At 37.5% G+C, this 27,786-nt stretch overlaps 1 protein-coding gene across 1 annotated transcript; it reads left to right on the top strand.

Annotated features, from left to right (window-relative positions):
- The first annotated feature begins 1,326 nt into the window (after positions 1 to 1,326).
- LOC117343354 lies at positions 1,327 to 26,264 on the top strand. Its single transcript, XM_033905696.1, has 5 exons — positions 1,327 to 1,597; positions 1,894 to 2,179; positions 2,774 to 2,864; positions 25,677 to 25,795; positions 26,164 to 26,264. Exons 1-5 carry the CDS (start codon positions 1,340 to 1,342, stop codon positions 26,262 to 26,264), a joined length of 855 nt encoding a protein of 284 aa, XP_033761587.1. The 5' UTR covers positions 1,327 to 1,339.
- The last annotated feature ends 1,522 nt before the right edge of the window (positions 26,265 to 27,786 follow it).

Below are 27,786 nucleotides of genomic sequence, written 5' to 3'. Positions count from 1 at the left end.
ATTATATTGAAAACTTTAAAGTAAGGATGAGCCAAATTGGTGATTTAAGTTTGCTTCGTAATAAGCAGATATTCGTATCAAGCCTTTTTCGTTTTTAACGTTTTCGAAAACTGAGTTGACATGTCGGGTCAGTGTCGCTTTAAAAGTAAAATGTAAATGTCTATCAAACTGGCAAAGTCTATAAAGAAACACTGTTTATTAGGATATCACGTGTGACCGAGGAAAATATGAAATAATATTATTTATATTCTGCTCTTTTCAGAGAAAGGAACTTTACTCAATAGGGATATCGCATGCATTTAAATAAAATGTGGGATCTCTTAATTCAGTTATAATATATAATTATATATTAACATACGCGACAGATCAAACTATTTAACAAGTAACGAGTAAGGTAAACTCCGGTTTTAATGCAGTCAATCGGACCATGAAAAAAACATTCGTGAAACAAGTATTATCTGTCTAAAATTAGACACTTTGGTTTGGTTTGGTTTATTTTGTGTAACGTTTTATTAACAGTTAAGGTCATTTAAGGACGGCCTCCCGTGCGTGCGACATGCATGAGTGTGTATGTGTGTTTGGGATTTCGGTCGCCTTTGTCACCAAGCTGTACTCAAGCGGCAAAACACTTCAATTATCAGTCTATTATTTCAAAAATCACTGATCACTTGCTTAAATGTTACATTTTATCTATTATCTACAAATTGTTACAGATTTTGTACATATCATTTCGATATAGTATTTATACATATTGACACGGTGCGTACAATTCTATACATTACATCAATATCGTATGGCTTAACGCAATTTTTTTGCTTTTTGCCACGAAGAAATATCAGCAAACGTTCGAATGTTTTCTATGACCTTACAATAGATTATCATCATAGGTCAGATGTGTGATAGGTATAATGTGTTTAAATATTCTGTTAATGCTAGGAAATGGTCGATATCAGTATAGTGCTGTAGTACATTTCATATTCAGAATTTTGTGAAGAAGAATTACGTAACTTACTTAAACATTTGAAAACGTTACATCAGATATGTAATATCAAAAAACAATATTATATAACATCTTTATCTAGACAGCTGAAAATACTGTTCTTGTATTACCGACAATCTCTTCGGCCAGTTTGATGATTTGCATTCATTTACTTTGACACACAATTGTATTGCATTGTTTGTTTTACAATAATCAATCTGCATCCATAACAGAACAAACTTATTTTGTGTTTAAAATGTAAGGTCCCTTTTTCTGTATAAAATGTTCCGTTACTTAATCAATTATGTACAAAATCAAACATTCCCCGGTTTTCTTTTCAGCCGAGTCTGTATAAAGGAAATGGAAACTAAAGATGAATTAGAGAAAATCCAATCACAACCTGACGATACTAGCAATGGAAACATTATGCAACCTTTAGCATCCGATGTTTGCAAGTGTGAAGCAATGGCACAGGAAGAGATTGCGACATCTGAAAAAGACGGCGATACTTCGTGCATGTCATCCTGTCAACGCCTACTGCTCAAATTGAAGACGAACAAAGTGTACCGACAGAAAATGATTTATGTCGTTTGTCTTTTCGCTTCTAAATTTGTTTGTGTAAGTAAGCATTTGCTTTTGACAGCAGCTATTTTTGTTTGATTTTGAGGCGTTAAATATATGGTCATAGATACAACTGCCCAGTTACTAAACAAAAGCTTCCCTTCAAGTAGGGCGCAAGAATGATTATCATGGATACGGGAAATTTGATTTTGTACCATATTGTTGTTTAATTTTTGATAATACTACGAATTACAGAAAAAGGTTCGGAGCAGATCACTAGGGCAGGATTTTATTAATCTACTACACATAAATGTTGCTGAACGTAAAATATAATATTGAAAGCTATATTTCAGGGATGGGGAAAAGGACTGTTTGGGCCATCTTACATCGACATTCGTATGATAAGTGGATCAAATCTCGATCAAGGATCTTGGATTCTCACAGCAAACTTAATTGGCTTCGCATTGGGGTCTATTTCACAAGGTTTTTTGTATGGAAGAGTCAACAGCAGGGTATTATTCGGCATGGCATCATGTGTCTATTGTACCGCCGTGGTTTTAGTACCATGGTGCACGCTGTTCGAAGCTATGGTGTTTTCCTACATTGCCATCGGTCTAATGCAAGGGATATTGTCATCAGGTGAGGCAATATATATGTATATATATACATACATACATGTATATTAGATTAAAATCTAATTTCAAAATAAAACTGGTATTATCAAAATTCAGCTTTGATGATATTGAAAGATTGTTCAAAGACACGAGCTATCAACTTCACAGCAACAGATGGCGAATATGCACGAATCAATAAATTGAAAATACTCATTCAAAAATAAAAATACAAAATATTGAATAGCAAATAATTTAATAGTTTGAGAGTAATATTGATATTGATTGATAGATTGATGAATATCAAATATATTTGTAAACCCCAGCCTCTAACCTTTTACATTATATCGCGCATTGATATTCTAGTAAATATATTTTCTGGCACCAGGTGAGCGTATCGACCAAGCCGGCACTGTGTGTTGGATTGTAAAAACTCTAGTGTGCTTAAAGCGGTCGTTTAAAGATAGCAAAAATATATACATGTACTTAAAATGACATTTACAGTAAGCATTTCCGGTAACTAATGTTAAGGAAAACCTACATACCTTTGTAAGACTACTATTTGTAAAGAGGCCTACATTTGATATTTCATTTGGATATATATCTATCTTTATCAAAACAGGTACTTCGACTGACATTATCAGACTCTGGGGAAAAGAAAGTCGTGTGGTGTTTCTAGGATGCTGGGCCTCGGGAATGCTATTGCTCCGCTTGTAGTCGCTCCGTTCCTAGTAGAGTTACCACAAAGAACGGATATTATGAATATCTCTTCGAACATTGTCAATATTTCTTCAAATCCATTACATGGAGCTGATAACTATAGTGAGACATATGTTCTACAACCTCTCTCTCATCAATCTGAGATTTATATACCATTTTCAATAGCATCGATCATATTTCTTCTCTCGGGTATTTTCTTTTTCGTGTTGTATGCTAAATACGACAAAAAGCAGATTAGCAGACAAACAGCATTTGGTGGTTTTCAAAAACAACGAAAGGTTCCTAAGAGTGTTAAATTCTTTATTTTGTCATTGTTTGGTTCAATATTATTCGTTTTCAATGGGGTCGATGAGGTTTTCATGGGATTTCTTGCAACTTACTGTGCCCAGTTTTTCCATTGGTCAAAAAAGGACGGCGCTTTAATTTCATTCCTTGTTTTTCTTCTAGTCTTCATTTCACGTATTTTTGGCGTTGTGATAGAAAAGTGGATGAATACCATGATATATACAGTGGTAAGCGCTATAGTATTATGGCTATCAATTCTTGGAATGCTTGTGATATCGCTATATAACTTCGGAACCCTTGCTTGGTTCTTCGCCCCTGTATTCGGTTTTGCAAGGTCTTGTTTATTCCCCCTGATATTTAGCTGGACCAATGAATACATTACGCCCATGATAGGGTAGGATATCATCCTTTTATTATACAGTTATGATGGTAGGTGGTGCCGTTAATCCTATCATTATTGGACATCTAATGGAACATATCGGATTAATATGGTTCTGCTATGTTCTGCTCATCGAATCATTTCTTATTCTTGTCTTCTTTGGCATTCTCGTCGTTTCTACCAGATACGTTGTACACCATTATGGACGACCTACCTATCACACAGCAGATAAACAAAAGGAAAAATTAAACAAAAGTCGAGCAGAAGTTGTTTAATGAATAAGAGATGCTACTATTTTTAAACCTCACGCTTTTTATTGGATTGCAACTTACAAGAGAAAGTTTTCACAACAGCATAGCAAGTCTAAGTTGCTTTAAAAAATATATACAAGTATATACAAAATTGTGAACTATTGAGAGCTGTTGGACTGTATAACACGATTTGTGTAAATATGCCCCTCCCACTTTTTTTAACTAAACGTGAGCGTACCAATGTATATTTACATATTTCGTTTTTATGATGTTCGTGTTTTGCCTATTTTACTAATAATTGTTACTCGCCTTTTTTGGCCCTAATGACCTTTTAGTGTTGATGGGCTGTACGAAATCTATAATAACTAAGTCCCACACTAAAGGTATATTGTATATTTTACCCGTCCACATTGCACAGGAAAGAACGGTTGTTTTTTCTCCTTTGTCAAGTAACCTGCAATTGTGTTCGATTCAATTTGTAACTTATCTTTTACCATTCGATACATTGACCATAATACGCTCGATTAAAGCAACTATTGGTAAATGGTTTCCTTGCAATAGAGATATTTGCAGAGATGAGGTTGCCCTTGCCCGTATATAGATGAGTCATCGAAGCGTGACGATCAACCTCAGTATATCGTATGCTTTAAATTTGTTTCAGTTGAACATATCTCTTTGTATTGATCTACAACTTACAGAAGATAGTTAGTTTCATAGTATAACGTCTAAAACTTTTAATCGGAACTTCACAAAACAGAATTTTGAACTATCTGAAAATAGTCGGTTTATATCACAAGATATTACTAACCATAGCTAAATTTATCTTTGTAATATGTATACGTCTGTGTATCAACATATTTTTTTCATATTTTGTTTGATTTTGTTTTCACAGCAATGATAATAATATTTAAATATAATTGATGTGTTACTTTCATCATGACTTTGTCTTTTCCTCTGCACAAGGTTAATTTAGTATTGTTTAACGTCCTATCAACAGCTATGGTCATTCAAGGTCGGCCTCCTCTGTGAGCGAGATGCATCCGTGTAGTTAATGTCACGGTATGTTGTGGATGTGATTTCGGAGGTTGCGGTATGTTCGTCTTTGTTTCCTTATTATTGCGCGGAACTGATGCCGACTTGAGAGGGGTACCTCGCTGAAGCATACTGCCGAAGACACCCAGCAGGACATCCCACCCGGTCATATTACACTTACAGCGGATGAACCAATCGTCCTATTGCAAAAAATGCTAAGCACCGGAGTAGTATTAAACTAACACGCGGAACTGATGCCGACTTGAGAGGGGTACCTCGCTGAAGCATACTGCCGAAGACACCCAGCAGGACATCCCACCCGGTCATATTACACTGACAGCGGATGAACCAATCGTCCTATTCCAAAAAATGCTAAGCACCGGAGTAGTATTAAACTAACACGCGGAACTGATGCCGACTTGAGAGGGGTACCTCGCTGAAGCATACTGCCGAAGACACCCATCAGGACATCCCACCCGGTCATATTACACTGACAGCGGATGAACCAATCGTCCTATTCCAAAAAAATGCTAAGCACCGGAGTAGTACTGTATACCTGGTATTTTTCGCCCCAGGTTATTTTCGCCCTTGAGCAACACAAAAGATATTCGCCCCGTTTTAATTTCGCCCTAAACTACTTTTAAGAAATGTATTTTCCTCGTTCACAATCGGAAAATTCCGTTCGGAATTCTCGATGCAATTGCACTCGGAACACTCGTGATTTATCCAGTTCTCCCATTTTCTTTTCTTAGCATATCTCGCTGAGGTGTGAAATGTAATCAGGTGTGAAATATACAACGTTTTCCTGTGTTCAGATTTACTTTAGCCTATATTGATTCAAATAGTATTAGGTATGCATGGTCGATTTTAAGCAAACGCGATGAGTGGTAAGTTCACCGTGCCGTGACTAATTAGAAGTCTACTGACCAGTGTTTTCTTTTGTTCATTTGTCATCGATTGAAGCCACAAGCGACGGTGAAGTCATAAAATCAGCCTTCACAATGGCAGAGACCTATTTGTGTGCATACTTTTAAAACATGTTTGGATTTTAAAAGTTACTTAGTATTTAAAGCTTTTGTTTAAAATCAAATATACTATACCTAGTTCGCTGTCTAAGCCGATATTTTCGATTTAACTCCACGTGATATCGCAAATTTACAAGGCCTATATTTATATCTAGATTTTCTTTCATATGCACAGATTGGAATAAAACAATTACCTATTTTATAAACTTAGTGTAAATAGATAACACGTGTTGCCTGTAATTGTATAGGATATAACACACTTGGAAAGTACGAGGGTATGTTTTGGAACCGACAACAAGTAGCCTACATGTATGTACGATAACTTGTAAATCCTACAATTGAGCTTGAAATTTTCGCCGTCATCTTAAATTCGCCCTATCATCAAAGGGCGAAAATGGCGAAAATTAAACGGGGGCGAAAATTACCAGGTATACAGTATTAAACTAACACGTTTTATAGATCTTGGTTTGTCTCGGCTGGAATACATAACACATATTGACTGAAGGATAGCAGGAGGCGATCAAAATAAGGATATTACCTTTTTGCGAAAGAGAGTTAGGGTGGTGACAACAGACCTTCTAGGCATACTAACAAGGTGAACTGATATTAACAAGGCTGTATCGTGGTTGTGGTAAAACCATCATACTATGGAGTTTGGTTTATTTTGTTTAACGTCCTATTAATAGCTTAGGTCATTGAAGGACGGCCTCCGGTGCGTGCGACATGCATGCGTGTGGTGAGTGCGTATGTGTGTTTTGGGAGGCTGCGGTATGTTCGTGTTAAGTCTCCTTGTGATAGGCCGGAACGTTTGCCTATTTATAGTGCTACCTCACTGAAGCATACTGCCAAAGACATCCAGCAGCACTCTCAACCCGGTCACATTATACTGATAACGGGCAAACAGGTCGTCCCACTCCAAATATGCTGAGCGCTAAGCAGGAGTAGAAACTACCATTTTTAAAGACTCTGGTATTTCTCGTCAAGGGGACAGAACCCAAAGCCTTCCTAACAGGGGCGAACGCTGAACTAAAGGCCGAAAGTGAGGCATTGTCAAGGGAGACATTAGGAAGAAGAAAGTTGTTCAGAAAGAAGAGATAAGATCCCAAATTTAGTCGCCTCTTACGATAATGCAATGGGTGCAGCAGGTACAATTCGTAAGCCCTACCTGCAGGGCAGTAACGATGTCCCTTTGGGCGCGGATGTTAAACGGAGACCAGTTGCGGATATTTTAGCCAACACAATTAAATTAATCAACGATGAAACAGAAGGGACTCCGCCTCGAAAAAGACATCGTAGTGCTCATCATGTTGACATGGAGTCGGCATTATTTGTGTGGTTCACAAATGCACGTGGTCAAAATATCCCTGTGTCTGATGATATTCTCAAAACAAAGGCAAAACGGTTTGGTGATGAACTAAGAATTTGATACTATCAATATTCCGATGGATGGTTAGCGCGATTTAAGAATCGCTGTGTGATTTCATCCCAAGCGATTTCCGGGGCCGCTGATTCATAAAAAAAACTTTGAAAGATGTTTATAACATTGACGAAAATGGGTTGTTTTATAGACTTCTCCTAAACAGGTCGCATACTGTGTCCAGTTCAACAAAAGGTGTGAAACAAAAAATAAAGATCGAATTAATGTTACACTCTGCTGTAACGCAGATGAAAGTGATCAACTTAAACCGTTTGTGATCGGGAAATCGGCAGACCCGCGAGTTTCCAAAAAAATTAACGTTAAGCTGTACGTTGACTATCGCTCAAATAAAAAAGCATGGATGACATCAGTTTCACTTAATGGCTACAGAACTTTAACAAACGCATTGCTTGGCAGGAAACGAACGTTTCGTTGATAATGGATAATGTGCCAAGCCATGCTATTGATAAATCCCCCAACGACAACCAGTCATCTTCAGCCGCTTGATGAAGGAGGAAGAAGCAGTTGTCAAATTTAGTTGATTGTATTGTTAAAAAGGAGCCCCCACGTCTATTCTTAGATACCGCTACACGCTTTGTTAAGGTCTCGTAGGACTGTTACTTCAGAGACAATAGTGACATGTTAGATACACATTACTCGCGCGAGTTCATGATGAATTGGAACTAGATCCAGAGTTGCGCCTGACACGATGAGGCAATTATAGATATGGACAAAGAGTTGGCAACTTGGCACCAAGTAAAGTTGTCAAGGAAGACAACACTGTGAAATCTTGTACCAGAAACTCGACCTCGGATGACGATCTTGACGTCAGCAAAATTAACCCCCCTTATAGGTGAGGCAAAGATGGCTATCGACACTGTTGTCAAATGTTTAGAACACGAGGATTCTACAACTAAATCAGACGTTCAGAAAGGTTTATCTATTCAACAGTTTGGTTCGCCACTTGGTCAGTCCAATTATTTGTTATCAGAGAATATCTATATACAATTACATGCAATATTTTGACATGAATAAAATGTATTTGACAATTTTCTTAATGTATTTTTTTATTTTGAAGTCTACGATGGAAACACTAGCTATATACGGCAAACCCGATATACCGCCAAACTCGTTATATCGCCAAAAACGTAGAGAGAAGTAGTTGTCGATATAACGAGGTTTTACTGTAGTATAGTATTGGTATGGGAATTTGGTGTATATTTCCTTAATTAACATGGAGGAGAAATCAATTTGAGGTCTCTTAGGTTAGAGGGTCAGCGTGTCAACCTAGTTACAGACGGGTATAAAGGGTGTGCCCGACTAAGGGTTTGTGAGTCTGTCTCCGTACCAGCTAACTCTGAATGTCATTTTAAGGGACACATAGAAGGTGATATTGATAGTGCAGAGGGTATTGTAGAACCAAAAACATTTGTAGCTAATCAGGAGTTGTCGATGGCAAACTGGAGTTGGTAGAAACATCAAACCTCCGGCAAGATACTCTCCTTAAGAAAAAACAACAAGTCACATTGTTATTATTACCAGCGAGGAGTTTTTTAGCTAAACTGATGAATGAAAGCAGTAATTAAATATTCTGCTGTCCTGATGGTGCCATCCCGGGAGTGCTTGGACGAAGATCTCCGTCCTGCCTGGACTGAGAGCACGAGGTGTCCAGTGTTGGCATGTGGGGATCAAATGTATCGGAAGTACTCTGGCATCTGACTCCATTGGAACCTGGTACATTTGCAATGTATCGCATACTTCTGCGATCAGTGTGTTTTCCGCTCGCCCCGCCGGAATCAACTGAAACGTCATTACAGTCAGATATATCATCTTTCTGCAGAGGAAGCGATTTACCGTATTGTAGCTGGGAGAGAGCTATATAACAAAAACCAATTATAGATCCAAGGGATAAATTGATGCCAATAGTGAAAGTTTCACAGGAAATGGCCGTACTTAAGAGATGTGGCCACAGAGTAATATGCGGGCGTGCTCACCTCGCGTAGTCACTGTGGCAGGTAATCAGGAGGTGGTAGCTCTTGGTCGTGGCCAGGCAATTATCCGAGACCAAGTCCACTGGCTTCGTAGTGGTGCTTCATGGTCACGGGAACGCGGTGGCGCAAGACATGTGCAGGACGAGTCGGGAGAAACTTATCAGCCGGTAGAGACCGATTTCTCTCACTTTTAAAAATGAATAAGGTATTTGTGGACTGAAATGGGGGAAAAGGCAAAAGTAGAAAAAAAAAGCTGTACAATTTCTGAAGGGGGTGGGGTGCATCAGCAACAACAACAAAACCCAGAAAAGTATTACGTTTTATTTTAACTTATTTTCTTCATTATTTGTGAACTTTATATATGTGAATGTGTTCCCAGCTCACTATCAGATTATAATTTTGGTACTGATTGTCATTGTTTTATATATTTGTGAAGTATTATTCCTATTTATTCCATTTGGTGTGAAACCGATTCATGAATTGTTTTGTTGATTGTTTTTCAGTAATGAATTAAGTCCAAACTAAATATATATTATCTAAGTGAATTCATGAATGATATATAATTTTAGTAATGAATTCTTTACAAATTATTATACAGTATGTATGTAATATTTTTCCATCATGTATGCTTCAGTGAGGTAGCACTATAAATCGGCAGAAGTTCCGGCCTATCACAAGGAGACTTAACACGAACATACCACAGCCTCCCAAAACAAACATACGCACTTGCCACACGCATGTATGTCGCACGCACGGGAGGCCGTCCTTAAATGACCTTAGCTGTTAGTATGACGTTAAACAAAATAAACCAAACCATCATCTGTATTATTGGTAAATTATTGTGAGTACCAACTGGGAATTGAATTGATGTGTTCATTTTTTTGTCGAGATTATATTGCACTAGCTGTTAACAAACTGCCACACTGATGTGGTTTAGAGATTGCTGCAGTTTGCGTGGGTTTCCATAATTATATAAAAGTTTGGATTTATCTTAAACAATAGAATATTGTTGTTATCATGTTAGGGAACCATATATGTATCGAAAGTGCGGGACGTTATTTTTTGGATACAACTGTAAAATTTTGTTGGTTAAAATCAAATGACTTTTGGTTTTGTTTACTGTGTGTATAAAATGGAGTTAGCATTTGATTGAATAATGCGAGATTGATTGTTCATAGTGCTGTTTAATTTGTTATGGGTGCTATTTTTAGGATATTTATTGAGCAACAGTCATGTCATTAGATATTGATGATAGGTTATTTAAGGCTGTTGTAAAATGTTGTGCGGTGTGAACTTTGTACACCATGAGTCTGTTTTTTGAGTAGCTTTGGCACTTATCTGGTTCAGCAAAGAATTCAGTTATTGTCAAATAATAGAACATCTGTCTTAAGGGGGAGGAATGTTAAAGCAGGAGAAATTGGTTAGCATGTATCATTGTGCATTTACGGTTTATATCTCGCCTCGTGTCGGCCTCCATCTTTGTTTTTACATTCGGAACATAGTTACAGGGATGGTCGCGATCTGGCTATTTAACTCGGTGATTTTCTATAGTCAGGCAGTTTTGCACAACTTGGTTCGACTAGTTTGACTCGTATCTCACCTTCGATATCATTTATCATTTAGAATCAGTTGTTGAACAACCTAGATAAGTCCATTTAAGTTATTGTTTAGTTGGGGCGTAGGTTTGTCGTGACTATGTAGGGTTTCAACACCGAGTTTATATAGTAGCTATGCTCAAGCAAAGGGGAGGTAACTTTTTTTATCACTTTACCTAATACCTAAAGCGTCATTCTCAAACGCCTTTTTATAGCGTTAAATTATCGTACTAAAGCGTATACCTTTCAAACATTCGAGTGACCGATAATACAGATATGATATCGAGGTTATGTTAATGAGAAAAATCTGAGAAAATCAATGGCGGTAAGATGAGGTCCAAAATTGAAATCTGTAAATCCATGTATTTTTCTTTAAACGCCGATTACACGTTAAAAAAACTCTTTTTTAGTTTCACACATGTTCTATCTATACATACATACCACAAAAGATGTGTGATTATTCCGCTTTTTGTTCGAAATGACCATATGTAAAAAAAAAAAAAAAAAAAAAAATGGGATCTGTTACGACTATGGTAAGACACGGACCATAACACTGCATAACACTTCAATTTAGACGACGTACAACTTAAATTAGTTATTTATATAAAAGATAGTAACGATGCAGCACCAAATGAAACAGTTTCATGATAGAATTTATCGATATATTCCACTAAGTATTTGAGTATCGTAACTGATCGTTCGTGATCGTGATTGTGTAAGTTTGTTTATGTGAAATTGAAACTAGTGAAATACAAATCGGGAACTACTATAGAATTTGCATGTTCCTAAACATCTGAGTGATTATTTCAAAGTGTTGTTAAGGATACATTTTCATGTGATTTCAACATTTGACAGTCGTCTAATCTTTTCTCTTATTTCTTAACAGCTTTCTTCTTCCTAATGTCTCCCTTGACAATGCCTCACTTTTGGCCTTTAGTTCAGCGTTCGCCCCTGTGAGGAAGGCTTTGGGTTCTGTCCCCTGGCCGAGACATACCAGAGTCTTTAACAATGGTAGTTGCTACTCCTGCTTAGCGCTCAGCATATTTGGAGTGGAACGACTGGTTCGCCCGTTATCAGTATAATGTGACCGGGTGGGGTGTGTTGCTGGGTGTCTTCGGCAGTATGCTTCAGTGAGGTAGCACTTTAAATCGGCAAACGTTCCGGCCTATCACAAGGAGACTTCACACGAACATACCGCAGCCTCCCAAAACATACATACGCACTCAACACACGCATGCATGTCGCACGCACGGGAGGCCGTCCTTAAATGACCTTAGCTGTTAATAGGACGTTAAACAAAATAAACCAAACCAAATCTAACTCTAACATCGAAGATCAGGATACGGTCACAGACCCGGGCACTGCCACTGGCACCCAGCCTATCACGGCTATTGTGATAAGTGATGACAATGACAGCGATCACACACTCACAGACAGCGACATAACCTTGCCCCCTTCACTGGCTTCAGTAAGTATAACTATAAATAGCAAATCTTAATGTCTGAAATGTTTACTGCCAAATTGGAAGTAGATAACGCGTTGACATATGACATGTACCTAGATTATAGATTTATAATAATGTCAATAACTTATAAGTACACTATTGTGTTTAATTGATACCTGCTTCATCTCTATATCATGTATATGTAAAGAAATAGTTCCAATTCACCATATGACTGGGGTTTTTTTATCTAATAGCCCCCACTGTTGTTCAGCGACACTACCTTAGTCTCAGATAACCGTGATGATGAACAGGATGATGACGTCCTAACAGGTGACACACCACTAGGTGTATATGCCAGCAAGCATCTAAGTAAAAGGTCCCCTAGCACCACTTCCAGTTCAAGTATCAGCTTGTTTTTTTGGACACCATCTCCCTCCAATCGACCAGTGGTGAAGAGGCCAAAGAGGGCATGTTCAATGAATTAAAAACAAGCTCTAATATACCATTAACTCTCTTTACTACATTTTATTTGTCATGCATAAAAATGTCTTCATTTGTTGCTAATATGACGGCCAATAATAACCATATTCTGATAAAGAAACTATGATTACTGTAAAGAGAGTTTCACCCAACAATGCCAAGTATACTTTATGTATGGTTTTTCAATAGTGATGAATGAGATGTTTTATACAGATTTCAGATTTCGAGGAGAAGCAATTGTTGAAAGAAAAGGTAAAGGAACTTGAAAAGGAGAACTCACAATTAAGGGGTCAACTAAAATGGGAATGAGGAATGAGGGAAGAAATGCAAAAAATGAGGGAACAAATTGAATGGCTGAAAGCAGAATTACAGAAGAAATAGGCTATAATGTTTTTGATTTCAGTGATTTTCTAAAATTTATATATATATTATTACATTAACAATTCATCATGCCTTTTCGTGTAAAGTTTATGTCAGAATTTGGATTGACCACTAGTGATTTGGATAACAACACATTGCCACACATCTGCGAGAGTTCACTTACTGCAGGTCTTGTCTGTGAACTTTTTCAACATGCGAAGACAGGTAATTCTCCACCGGTGGATAAAGTGGCTTTATGGCTATCATTAATGTGTAGGATAGATTTGTCTACCATATCGACTCAATCTTTACAAACAAAACTATACAAGCTTGTGAGAGATAAAAAAAAGGAAAGGGAGGTGACTCACTAAAGTTATTGAATTAGCAAATTTCTGTTATACTTGTGCAAACAAAGGAAAAGTTGTGCGTGTATGTGAGAAAACTTGAGAATAATGTTACTGATTTAAGAAAAGAACTGACATATAAGGGTCTAGAAACAGAGTCCTTGGAACATATTGCCAGTGTTTTAACTGATTTTGTGGAAGAGAGTTCCGAGTTAATGAAGACTGAAAATGAGGAAGTCACCAGTGTGATAAAGGAAAATAATGACCTAAAGGAAGCAAATGATACCTCCAGTCATTGCTGAATGACAATGGAGAATTGCCAGTTTCCACATATGATTAGCTGCCCTGCAGGTAGGGCGTAAGAATTGTACCTGCTGCCCCCATTGCATGATCGTAAGAGGCGACTAAATTTGGGATCTTATCTTTTCTCTTCTTTCTTAACAACTTTCTTCTTCCTAATGTCTCCCTTGACAATGCCTCACTTTTGGCCTTTAGTTGAGCGTTCGCCGCTGTGAGGAAGGTTTTGGGTTCTGTCCCCTAGAAGAGACATACCAGAGTCTTTAAAAATGGTAGTTGCTGCTCCTGCTTAGCGCTCTTAGAAGAAAGTTGGAATCAGCAAAACCAACTAAGCCTATTGAACCTTTACACACAAAAATCAATGGTGATTTGCATGTTAAAGTGATGATTTACACACAAAAATCAATGGTGATTTGCATGTTAAAGTGATGATTTACACACAAAAATCAATGGTGATTTGCATGTTTGAAATAAAGATTTGCATAATTGACAAAATGAAAATGATTTGCAAGAAATGAATGTTATTTTATGTCTTTGATTCTTTTGTTTTATTTGTTGGTGTTACATGAAAATGAAATGCTAGCCATGTCAACAAATGTGGAAGCAATCAGATTACTGATATTTGTTGAGAATAAGTTGCTTCAAGAGTTATTTGCTTGCAGTTATATCATTAATGTTGCAAGAAGAATTTGTTCGTTTGTTTTTATTCACAAATTCATTTATGTAATTTTTGTTTTGTTGTTTGTTATTTTGTTGCAATATTTCTGTTCATTTATTTCCTTATGGTGAAACCTGTCCATAAATTCACCTAATGGCTTTAACTTAAGCCGAGTTCAGACTTTACTTTAATGGTAAATTTATGGCTTCATTAATAAATCTACCTTCAGGAAGTCAGCTGTAATAACAGGTGGTGACTGGTCATAATGACAGGCTTCACTGCATGTGGAAACATCATGTACTACTTTGTTTATGCTGTTTTGGAGCGATTAATAACAATAGATACAGTTGCAAAAATTATAAACATGTTCCAAATTTTAATTCTGTGGTATTGGTTTATATATAATTATTGTTTGGTGGTTTTGTTTCATAAAACTTCATTATTAAAATTATGCTCTTTTAATTAAAGTTTTTTTACAATTTCCAGGAAAATTATATGTGCAAAAAATATATATTTATATAATAGCACGCACAAATAATGCATAGACATTTTTTTAGTGTAACACTTAATTTTTACAGGTAAATAAGAAAGCTGCCCAGAGGTTCATGAGACTATAGCCTATACTATAGGACATTGTAATACATGCAGGTAAGTTATAATTTAATTTAGCATGTTTTAGACAGGTTTGTGGATTAACTGTAAATAATTGCAAAGGGAGATAATTTGCTTTGTGGCATCTTTGTGCATATATATATATATATATATATATATGTTATGGTTAAGAAGCCAAATTTGCTTACATATGATAAAATACATGTAGTTTTATATTGTGGTTTATGTTTTTGTTGGCAAAATCACTTAAAAAAAAAAAAATTTCATGATGACGCCTTTTTTGAAAAATGGTTTACAAAGCCTACAAATATTCCCAAATTTGCGAAATTAAAAAAAAATCAATAAAAATCCAAAAATCCACATATCTTCATTCTGTTTTTTTTTTTGTTTTTTTGTTTTTTTTTTTTTTTTTTTGTTTTTTTGTTTTTTTTTTTGTTGGCATGCTTAAAAGATGCTTTATGCATATACATACAGCTTGCAGGTATATTGATAAAAAAAAATGCCTGAGCATACCTATATATAGGAGTATGCCGAGTAGCCACTCGTTGTGTGAGCGATGTCCGTGTGTTGGTGAAATACATGTCTCTGTTGAACTTTCTGTGATAACATATACAATACTTTACACTTGATGAGTCCATTAATTATACGTTGATCTTTATATCTGAGTCTGTGTTTTGCCATGTACTTCCAGTTATCAAATTCTAAGACTACAATGGGCCCGAACCTGGGTTACGTTTCTAGCACAGAAACCGTGCCTTTTACACTTGTATGGATGCTACGGGTTGTTATATATATAAGGAAAGGCACATGTTTACATTAAGGATTGGAGTGTTACAGGGTGATCTGTTACGTCCACTATCGTTCGACAAGTCATTTGGGTAAAACAGATCAAAGACAAATATCAACACTTGGCACAAATGGTAAGCTTTTATCTTTGGGCAATATTAGGGTAAGTAAAAAAAAGCTCTCTATACGCAAAACATTTTGAATGGACTGAATACGGTAGAGGATAGAAAATGTATTTTTTTACAAAACAAATTGACGCTTTTTCATAAAATGCTTAAAGAATAGAATATAATTACCGTTTTAGTATTTTGGATTTTAGTTTATGGCTCAAACTTTCCTATTTCTTTCAATAAATATTTAATTTTATCTATTGTTTGACAACCTGCGTTCTTTGTTTAGTAATTAAGTTACGTACTTAGTTTATTAGGAAAGTGCATCATCGATTAAATTAATGCCAAGGGAACCAACTTTGATGTCACAAAGCAGAGTATCGGTGAGTGGTCTCTAAGAGTAAAAATATATTTTGGCCAAACCAATATTAATATTGCTGGATTACAGAATTATGAAACATCTCTGATGTGTCACTGATCTGACGGAAAGGGGTTTGAGGCTAGGCAGGTATAGATTTTTTTTAATTTTCATTTATCAATATTTTATTAATACTAAACTAAATTCCAACAATCAGCTGTTATCAGTTACGTCCTGTTTCTTATATATTCGCATACATTTTATTGTCGAATTTCAGAAATAAAAAAAAATGTTTTTCCGATAAAAAAATATATCTAGCCGTGTTATCTCAGCTGAAAAAAGCTAAAAACAATAACCTAAGTCCATATTCATGGGATGAGGTTGTGATAAGTCGTTTGTTAATAATATTCCCCATATAATAAAAACCTCACCACCCTGTAGACATACAAATCACTTTCTTAATTTCTAATTTCTACATAAAACATACTACAAGTTTGTTCTTTGGTTTGTGCGCGATTCCAACTTATAGTACGCAAAATTCTTATTTTTCAATTATTTGTAAGGAAGGTAAGTATAATGGTGATGTAGCAAAGTAATACATAGGATATTAAATGGTTTCTCGTTTAATATTACATATATTTCACGATTATGACAGAATATCGATATTTTCACGAGTGCGAAGCACGAGTGAAAAATATTAAAATATTGTGTCATACGAGTGAAATATCTGTTATATTTAATGGAAAAAACTATTCAATTTTCTTTTTATTGCATTGTATATGTTAAAAAACTACTCTGCGTTTCGGGACGTATGTATTGCATCTGTCAGATCTGTGGCTGGATTGTATCGTAGTGGAGTTTTGATGAGATTTGTTAGTTTGATACTACTTTATCATTTAGTCTCGTAACTGGTGATCTGCCCTGCAGGTAGGGCGTAAGAATTGTACCTGCTGCCCCCATTGCATGATCGTAAGAGGCGACTAAACTTGGGATCTTATCTTTTCTTTCTTAACAACTTTCTTCTTCCTAATGTCTCCCTTGACAATGCCTCACTTTTGGCCTTTAGTTGAGCGTTCGCCGCTGTGAGGAAGGTTTTGTGTTCCGTCCCCTGGCCGAGACATACCAGTCTTTAAAAATGGTAGTTGCTACTCCTGCCTAGCGCTCAGGATATTAGGAGTGGGACGACTGGTTCGCCCGTTGTCAGTATAATGTGACCGGGTGGGGTGTCCTGCTGGGTGTCTTCGGCAGTATGCTTCAGTGAGGTAGCACTATAAATCGGCAAAAGTTCCGGCCTATCACAAGGAGACTTAACACGAACATACGGCAGCCTCCCAAAACACACATACGCACTCACCACACGCATGCATGTCGCACGCACGATTAATTACACTCCCACCTTACATCAACTTAGGGAGTTCGCGCATATTTTCGCTCAGTTTGTGTACCTGTATACATCGACGATTATCCACCGTGAGGCAATAAAAATATTTAACGCTGAATAGATTAGCGAGTCATTTTAACTTCTTCACTCATGCCATGAAGGTGTTTTTTTCATTTGTACAATAAATATTGTCATGTCGTGAAAAAAACTATAGATACTAGAGAACCCATCTTGAAATAAACGCATTTTATTGCAGCCACTTTAAAGTAGAAAGATCGTTCCGTGTCATCTTCTTGAAGGGAGCTTCATTACAAACTACATGTATTGTAGAGCTGGAATGCAGTATAGCAACTCTATAAGCTAGATAATACATCATCTACAAGAAATTGAAAATGACACACAAGACATTAATACTTTCAAATGAACTAAACCGAATCATACAGCTGTTTGGTCCCTCCAGGATTCGTATTGATGCTAAGGGCTTGAAGTGATCAACGGATGCGAGCAAAGACTAAGATATAAAAATAAAATTTAAAAAAAATAGAATAAAAAGAATACTCTCTGCATCACTAGAATATGGCACTATAAAATTATTGCCATTTTGTAGTTTGGTTTATTTTGTTTAACGTCCTATTAACATCTAATGTCATTTAATGACGGCTTCCCGTGCGTGCGAAATGTATGCGTGTGATGAGTGCGTATGTGTGTTTTGGGAGGCTGCGGTATGTTTGTGTAAAGTCTCCTTGTAATAGGCCGGATCTTTTGCCGATTTACAGTGCTACCTCACTGAAGCATACTGCCGAAGACACCCAGCAGCACACCCCACCCGGTCACATTATACTGACAACGGGCCAACCAGTCGTCCCACTCCTAATTTGCTGAGCGCTAAGCAGGAGCAGCAACTACCATTTTTAGCCCACCATCATCAGATGGTGGGCTATTCAAATCGCCCTGCGTCCGTGGTCCGTCGTCCGTCCGTCCGTCCCTCCGTCCGTCCCTCCGTCCGTCCCTCCGTCCGTAAACAATTCTTGTTATCGCTATTTCTGAGAAAGTACTGATGGGATCTTTCTCAAATTTCATATGTAGGTTCCCCTTGGTGCCTAGTTGTGCATATTGCATTTTGGGACCGATCGGAAAACAACATGGCCGACAGGCAGCCATCTTGGATTTTGACAATTGAAGTTTGTTATCTCTATTTCTGAGAAAGTATTAAAGGGATCTTTCTCAAATTTCATATGTAGGTTCCCCTTGGTGCCTAGTTATGCATATTGCATTTTGGGACCGATCAGAAAACAACATGGCCGACAGGCAGCCATCTTGGATTTTGACAATTGGAGTTTGTTATCGCTATTTCTGAGGAAGTACTGAAGGGATCTTTCTCAAATTTCATATGTAGGTTCCCTTTGGTGCCTAGTTAACGTTATGCATATTGCATTTTGGGACCAATCGGAAAACAAAATGGCCGACAGGCAGCCATCTTGGATTTTGACAATTGAAGTTTGTTATCGCTATTTCTGTAAAAGTGCTGAAGGGATCTTTCTCAAATTTCATATGCAGGTTCCTCTTTGTGCCTAGTTATGCATATTGCATTTTGGGACCGATCAGAAAACAACATGGCCGACAGGCAGCCATCTTGGATTTTGACAATTGGAGTTTGTTATCGCTATTTCTGAGGAAGTACTGAAGGGATCTTTCTCAAATTTCATATGTAGGTTCCCTTTGGTGCCTAGTTATGCATATTGCATTTTGGGACCAATCAGAAAACAACATGGCCGACAGGCAGCCATCTTGGATTTTGACAATTGGAGTTTGTTATCGCTATTTCTGAGAAAGTACTGAAGGGATCTTTCTCAAATTTCATATGTAGGTTCCCTTTGGTGCCTAGTTATGCATATTGCATTTTGGGACCAATCGGAAAACAACATGGCCGACAGGCAGCCATCTTGGATTTTGACAATTGGAGTTTGTTATCGCTATTTCTGAGAAAGTACTGAAGGGTTCTTTCTCAAATTTCATATGTAGGTTCCCTTTGGTGCCTAGTTATGCATATTGCATTTTGGGACCAATCGGAAAACAAAATGGCCGACAGGCAGCCATCTTGGATTTTGACAATTGAAGTTTGTTATCGCTATTTCTGTAAAAGTGCTGAAGGGATCTTTCTCAAATTTTTTATGCAGGTTCCTCTTTGTGCCTAGTTATGCATATTGCATTTTGGGACCGATCAGAAAACAACATGGCCGACAGGCAGCCATCTTGGATTTTGACAATTGGAGTTTGTTATCGCTATTTCTGAGGAAGTACTGAAGGGATCTTTCTCAAATTTCATATGTAGGTTCCCTTTGGTGCCTAGTTATGCATATTGCATTTTGGGACCAATCAGAAAACAACATGGCCGACAGGCAGCCATCTTGGATTTTGACAATTGGAGTTTGTTATCGCTATTTCTGAGGAAGTACTGAAGGGATCTTTCTCAAATTTCATATGAACGTTCCCTTTGGTGCCTAGTTATGCATATTGCATTTTGGGACCAATCGGAAAACAACATGGCCGACAGGCAGCCATCTTGGATTTTGACAATTGGAGTTTGTTATCGCTATTTCTGTGAAAGTGCTGAAGGGATCTTTCTCAAATTTCATATGCAGGTTCCTCTTTGTGCCTGGTTATGCATATTGCATTTTGAGACTAATCAGAAAACAACATGGCCGACAGGCAGCCATCTTGGATTTTGACAATTGGAGTTTGTTATCGCTATTTCTGAGAAAGTACTGATGGGATCTTTCTCAAATTTCATATGTAGGTTCCCCTTGGTGCCTAGTTGTGCATATTGCATTTTGGGACCGATCGGAAAACAACATGGCCGACAGGCAGCCATCTTGGATTTTGACAATTGAAGTTTGTTATCTCTATTTCTGAGAAAGTACTTAAGGGATCTTTCTCAAATTTCATATGTAGGTTCCCCTTGGTGCCTAGTTATGCATATTGCATTTTGGGACCGATCAGAAAACAACATGGCCGACAGGCAGCCATCTTGGATTTTGACAATTGGAGTTTGTTATCGCTATTTCTGTAGAAGTACTGAAGGGATCTTTCTCAAATTTCATATGTAGGTTCCTCTTTGGTGCCTAGTTAACGTTATGCATATTGCATTTTGGGACCAATCAGGAAAACAACATGGCCGACAGGCAGCCATCTTGGATTTTGACAATTGGAAGTTTGTTATCGCTATTTCTGTAGAAAGTGCTGAAGGGATCTTTCTCAAATTTCATATGTAGGTTCCTCTTTGGTGCCTAGTTATGCATATTGCATTTTGGGACCGAATCAGAAAACAACATGGCCGACAGGCAGCCATCTTGGATTTTGACAATTGGAGTTTGTTATCGCTATTTCTGAGGAAGTACTGAAGGGATCTTTCTCAAATTTCATATGTAGGTTCCCTTTGGTGCCTAGTTATGCATATTGCATTTTGGGACCAATCAGGAAAACAACATGGCCGACAGGCAGCCATCTTGGATTTTGACAATTGGAGTTTGTTATCGCTATTTCTGAGGAAAGTACTGAAGGGATCTTTCTCAAATTTCATATGTAGGTTCCCTTTGGTGCCTAGTTATGCATATTGCATTTTGGGACCAATCGGAAAACAAAATGGCCGACAGGCAGCCATCTTGGATTTTGACAATTGAAGTTTGTTATCGCTATTTCTGTAAAAGTGCTGAAGGGATCTTTCTCAAATTTCATATGCAGGTTCCTCTTTGTGCCTAGTTATGCATATTGCATTTTGGGACCGATCAGAAAACAACATGGCCGACAGGCAGCCATATTGGATTTTGACAATTGGAGATTGTTATCGCTATTTCTGAGGAAGTACTTAAGGGATCTTTCTCAAATTTCATATGTAGGTTCCCTTTGGTGCCTAGTTATGCATATTGCATTTTGGGACCAATCGGAAAACAAAATGGCCGACAGGCAGCCATCTTGGATTTTGACAATTGGAGTTTGTTATCGCTATTTCTGTGAAAGTGCTGAAGGGATCTTTCTCAAATTTCATATGCAGGTTCCTCTTTGTGCCTGGTTATGCATATTGCATTTTGAGACTAATCAGAAAACAACATGGCCGACAGGCAGCCATCTTGGATTCTGACAATTAAAGTTTGTTATCGCTATTTCTGTGAAAGTAATGAAGGGATCTTTCTGAAATTTCATATGCAGGTTCCCCTCAGTGCCTAGTTATGCATATTGCATTTTGAGACCAATCGGAAAACACCATGGCCGACAGGCAGCCATCTTGGATTTTGACAATTGGAGTTTGTTATCGCTATTTCTGAGAAAGTATTGAAGGGATCTTTCTCAAATTTCATATGTAGGTTCCCTTTGGTGCCTAGTTATGCATATTGCATTTTGGGACCAATCGGAAAACAACATGGCCGACAGGCAGCCATCTTGGATTTTGACAATTGAAGTTTGTTATCGCTATTTCTGTGAAAGTACTGAAGGGATCTTTCTGAAATTTCATATGCAGGTTCCCCTCAGTGCCTAGTTATGCATATTGCATTTTGAGACCAATCGAACAAAATGGCCGACAGGCAGCCATCTTGGATTTTGACAATTGAAGTTTGTTATCGCTATTTCTGTGAAAGTACTGAAGGGATCTTTCTCAAATTTCATATGCAGGTTCCTCTTTGTGCCTGGTTATGCATATTGCATTTTGAGACTAATCAGAAAACAACATGGCCGACAGGCAGCCATCTTGGATTCTGACAATTAAAGTTTGTTATCGCTATTTCTGTGAAAGTAATGAAGGGATCTTTCTGAAATTTCATATGCAGGTTCCCCTCAGTGCCTAGTTATGCATATTGCATTTTGAGACCAATCGGAAAACAACATGGCTGACAGGCAGCCATCTTGGATTTTGACAATTGAAGTTTGTTATCGCTATTTCTGTGAAGGTAATGAAGGGATCTTTCTAAAATTTCATATGCATGTTCCCGTCGGTGCCTAGTTATGCATATTGCATTTTGAGACTAATCAGAAAACAACATGGCCGACAGGCAGCCATCTCGGATTTTGACAATTGAAGTTTTTTATCGCTATTTCTGTGAAAATACTGAAGGGATCTTTTTCAAATTTCATATGTAGGTTCCCCTCAGTGCCTAGTTTTGCATATTGGGACCAATACAAAACAACATGGCCGACAGACAGCCATTATAGCTAAATCTTAAATTCTATATATAGGTTCCCCTTGTTTGAAAAGTACTAGAGGGCTGTTTCTGAATTTACACAGATAAGTAAGACTTAGAGGAAGGGAAAAGTAGAGAAAAGATCAATCTGACATGGAACCTATAAAGATCATTCAATGGTGGGCGCCAAGATCCCTCTGGGATCTCTTGTTAAAGACTCTGGTATGTCTCGGCCAGGGGACAGAACCCAAAGCCTTCCTCACAGGGGCGAACGCTCAACTAAAGGCCAAAAGTGAGGCATTGTCAAGGGAGACATTAGGAAGAAGAAAGTTGTTAAGAAAGAAGAGAAAAGATAAGATCCCAAGTTTAGTCGCCTCTTACGATCATGCAATGGGGGCAGCAGGTACAATTCTTACGCCCTACCTGCAGGACAAGCCATTTTGTAGATACAAACATAGTATTAGTGTGCATCAAAGGAATACCAAGGTTACCATATTGTTAAATTGACTGTCTTTTATCTTTTTCGTTGATCCTTTGTGGTCTTCAAAAGAAAAACGTTTGCACTTTAGCGAGTGGTAGGTGTTATTTTCCCCGACACCAATCAAATAGTTAGTCGTGTGTCTACGGTTTTGCAAAGACATATTTGTATCTATGGACGAGCTGAACAGTGCAACTGTTGTGACGGATGACACAATGCTCTAGGACATTATATACAACATTTATTTCCGTAAAAAATCCGCGTCTTTTTTATATTTTTATAATATGTAAAAAAAAAAACACACTAAACGCCCAATTGATTCATTTCAGAAATACACACGAAGTATATGCACTATATACACCAATACAGTAACCATTATCAGCCTCTACAGTCACTACGCCTGGATACAGTAATCACTGTAGAAGGACGTTGCCGTTACGGTGGTCAGAATTCCTCAATTATCTGGCTTAATCCTCCTACATTTGTATGTTGACAGCTAGCACCAAATCCAAAAATGTCACATTATATCACAAAGGACACAACAGGAACATGTACGTAACGACACTATACTTATCGCTCAAACCAAAAAAAAATTCGCCATGAAACAACTACAATATTTAATTATTATTTATATTCATGAACTACATTGTTGAACCATGTATATATGTATGTTAATTGGCTATTAATTAGCTTATGTGTTGCTTTGAACTAATAATAGAGAGGTTTAGCAACCTTACGTGTACGTGTACGGGTACGGGTAGAGGGGGGAATTCCCTATTTTTCTTGTGTGTGACGTCATCACTTTCCGTGTTCGCATACTTTCTACAAGTCAGCACAACTTGTAAAGCGGCGTCTACAAGTAAGTACCAACTTGTAGATTATATAGCTTAATTCATAGATTTCCTCACATGAAACTTATGATGTACGTAATTTTGAGAATACCAGTCAACGCTTGATAAGTGGAGATTTTTTTTTTTTTTTTTTTATAAATTTCACCGAAAATATCTCTTTGAAATGAGGTCGTTGATATCACAGTTCGTCAGTCCGAAATCAAGTACATTTGTCATAAAAGTGCAAGTGTACTTTTAACCACCGTTACTTCATAATATAACAAAAGATCACACGTCGTGTAAAACATTGTAGTAGTCCACTGTTAAGCTTCCGTGTCGGGTTGATATCACAGGGGCCCGAATGTGTTACAGTGTAGATTAGTTTATGTGTATTTTCTCGTGTATCTCAATGTGAAGAGAAATATTGCTAGACAACTAGGCTAGATCATGAAATCAGCTTCTGTATTTCAACTTTGTTGCAATCAGCGAAACTGTCCCGTTAAAACCATGCATTTTTTCCTAAAAAAAAGTTTAGGCATAGATAGATTAGTTCTAGTCTATCGGAGAAACGTGAATAGTTTGTGAAACATGGTTATATGATAGCAAATCAGAAAAAATATTCAACATCCCATCAGGGGTCACGTCAGGGTGACCTTTTGGATTAGCCAATCAAATGACTACTTCCAGAATCTTGGAAGTGATTTTTTATGTCCGAATCAGCATGACTACCTAGAGTGCATAGCTTGTATTATCTGTCAATTTGTTTAAAGTCATTTCGTCCCATAAAGCATATAGCTATACTGTGCCGAAATGGTTTGCTTCAGATGTTTCCTGTGACGAAATGTTTTGCTTCGACAAAATGCCAATTCGCCCTGAAAATGAAATACACCCATCTCAGAGGTCATCAGAAAATGACTCCTTATGGGATGTTGTTAGATGTTCATGTAACGTAGTGATAATGACCATCTAGATTTTAATTAGATTGCTATCAATGAAAAAACTAGATTAATTTTTAATGTAATTTTAAAAGCATACAATATTTCTAGATTATGATTGAGAAATGTAGTCTCTTTAAAGGAATATACAAGCATGAGCTCTATAAGGAAAAAGCAAGTCAGATTTACGGAAAAAAGACGATATCCTCCTCTTGCGGGAAGTTATAGCGAGAAATCCTTTCTCAAATAGAAGAGAGTGGATTACCATACCTGAAAACATTAAACACAAAATAGAGTGCGACTCGAGGAGAGCGCGGGAGAGGACAATGCTACTAATATCGCAGCATAAGAAAAACAATCAGGAGGCACACAAATTGTAATTTAATCCACTATCCTTAATACTTCATCATTTAATGTTGTAATTGTATATATTTCTGCATGTTCATGAGCCCTTCTAATAGTTTTACTTAGACTGATCGCAAGAACAAGATTGATGCAGATAAACAAATCCATTAAACTTACGTTGACGTTATGGTGCACGTGGGCGCCTAATTTCAGTAATTTGTATTGTATGTGTCTGAAGGTCCGGTGTAGCTGAAGTCTTTGGGGAGAGGGAGACACTGATGGAGGAAGCGTTGGAGTTGGCCGAGGAAGAAGAAAGGTCCAGAACAGAAGGAGAAATCGCAAAAAGAAGAGAAAAATGTAAAAGATATGAGGAAAAGGGCTATGGAAAACATTACTTAATGTAAGCTAATCATGCTATGTAACAATTAATGCTCTCACAGCTAGTAATTTTGCCTTTAATCATAATGGGGAAACTATTTAGATATACCGAATAAAGAAACATGATGCTGCCCTTATAGTTACAGGCACCCTAGACTGAACAATTCAGTCTAATTTAACATAATTATTTCCCCTCTGAATTTATTTTGTGCTGTTTTAGCCTAAACCGGGTATAGTGAAAAAATACTTTATGCTCTTTTTAGGTGACCGAGATAAATAATATGGTTTAATTACCATGAGAAAAGGAGAATCGTGTTTCGTGTATATTTGTATATCTTCTGTTTAAGGTGACGAAAAGACACCGACCAAAAAAACCGGTCGTGATAATAGCACCATGAGCTACTTACGAGAGAAGATGGAAAGGGAAAATAAAATAAAGGAACAATAGTTGGAAATGAGAAAACAAGAGTTACAGCTCCAGAAGGAGAGATTTGAGCTGGAGAAGCATGAAAGAATGCAAAAAATAGAAAATGAAAAACAACAAGCTAAAATGATGGCCGATCTAATGAAAGCACTGATAAATAAGAACTAATAAGTTTTTACTGTATGACAGTGTACTGCAAACTACAATGTAGCTTTGTCCATGTAAGACAAGTTGTATTTGACAAAACTATATACATGTAAGAACAACACATTTGATGGAAACATATTCTATATGTTAAATTGTTAATTAAAATGAAATAAATAGAAACAAATGTATAATTTTCATTGTTGACTTTTGTCACTGAATATTTTGAAATAATTTTCCAATTTAAAAATCGAATGCATTGCAAGGTATCATCCCGATATGTAACTCTGCAAAGTTGGAGGTTCCACACCGAAGAACTGGCTAGTCTGGTTACCATATAAACAGCTGTGACAATAGTCAGAAGCGTTCCTACCAGATAGTATTTGCCAACTGGCTGCAAATACAACTTCAGGTTTTTCTTATAATCAAGGAAGGAAAACAGGACAAGGATTTTCCCGAATGTCCATTCAACGCATATACGAACAGCTGACATCTTTTTATTAAATAGTGCCTGGTTGGCCGAAACAACCCCTCCTCTGTATGGTGTGATGATGTACGGCGTCAGCGGATAAGCCGGGTCCCCATACACCGCATAAATATCTCCAGTTGGCGTTGTCATGTACTGGCGCATCTGCTGCTGAAGCTGACTCTCTCGCAACATTCCAGCGTCATGTCTTTTCCCTTCTATAGGCTGCCCTGCAGGTAGGGCGTAAGAATTGTACCTGCTGCCCCCATTGCATGATCGTAAGAGGCGACTAAATTTGGGATCTTATCTTTTCTCTTCTTTCTGAACAACTTTCTTCTTCCTAATGTCTCCCTTGACAATGCCTCACTTTTGACCTTTAGTTGAGCGTTCGCCCCTGTGAGGAAGGCTTTGGGTTCTGTCCCCTAGCCGAGACATACCAGAGTCTTTAAAAATGGTAGTTGCTGCTCCTGCTTAGCGCTCAGCATATTTGGAGTGGGACGACTGGTTCACCCGTTGTCAGTATAATGTGACCGGGTGGGGTGTGCTGCTGGGTGTCTTCGGCAGTATGCTTCAGTGAGGTAGCACTATAAATCGGCAAAAGTTCCGGCCTATCACAAGGAGACTTAACACGAACGGAATTAGACAATTCCATTATAACTTTAGTTCCTGACCCCAAGTACCTGTGGCTGCGGTATGCAGCCACAGGTACTTGGGGTCAGGAACTAAAGTTATAATGGAATTGTCTAATTTTAATTTGTAACATCATTTCATGTCTATTTATGCACCGATACAACGTTGGAATCGATTATAAAGCGCTTTTTAAAAAAACACCCGTTTCTGGTTGTTATAATATAGAGAAGGTAACCAACTCCCACATGAAAATTTTACCGTCGTCAGTCACCTACCTCGCTTCGGTGCTCTATATCACATGAAATT

The sequence above is a fragment of the Pecten maximus genome, chromosome 15 (genome assembly GCF_902652985.1).
Source record: "Pecten maximus chromosome 15, xPecMax1.1, whole genome shotgun sequence".
In the NCBI taxonomy this organism is placed as follows: domain Eukaryota; kingdom Metazoa; phylum Mollusca; class Bivalvia; order Pectinida; family Pectinidae; genus Pecten; species Pecten maximus.
This window is presented reverse-complemented; position numbering and strand designations above follow the sequence as displayed.

What these genes read in the sequence shown, in the direction of transcription:
- LOC117343354 (XM_033905696.1), top strand. Translation starts at nt 1,340, where the DNA reads ATGGAAACTAAAGATGAATTAGAGAAAATCCAATCACAACCTGACGAT. An exon ending in TCGCTTCTAAATTTGTTTGT is followed by an intron (nt 1,598 to 1,893) that starts GTAAGTAAGCAT and finishes GCTATATTTCAG; the next exon opens with GGATGGGGAAAAGGACTGTT. An exon ending in CGCAAAAAGAAGAGAAAAAT is followed by an intron (nt 25,796 to 26,163) that starts GTAAAAGATATG and finishes CTTCTGTTTAAG; the next exon opens with GTGACGAAAAGACACCGACC.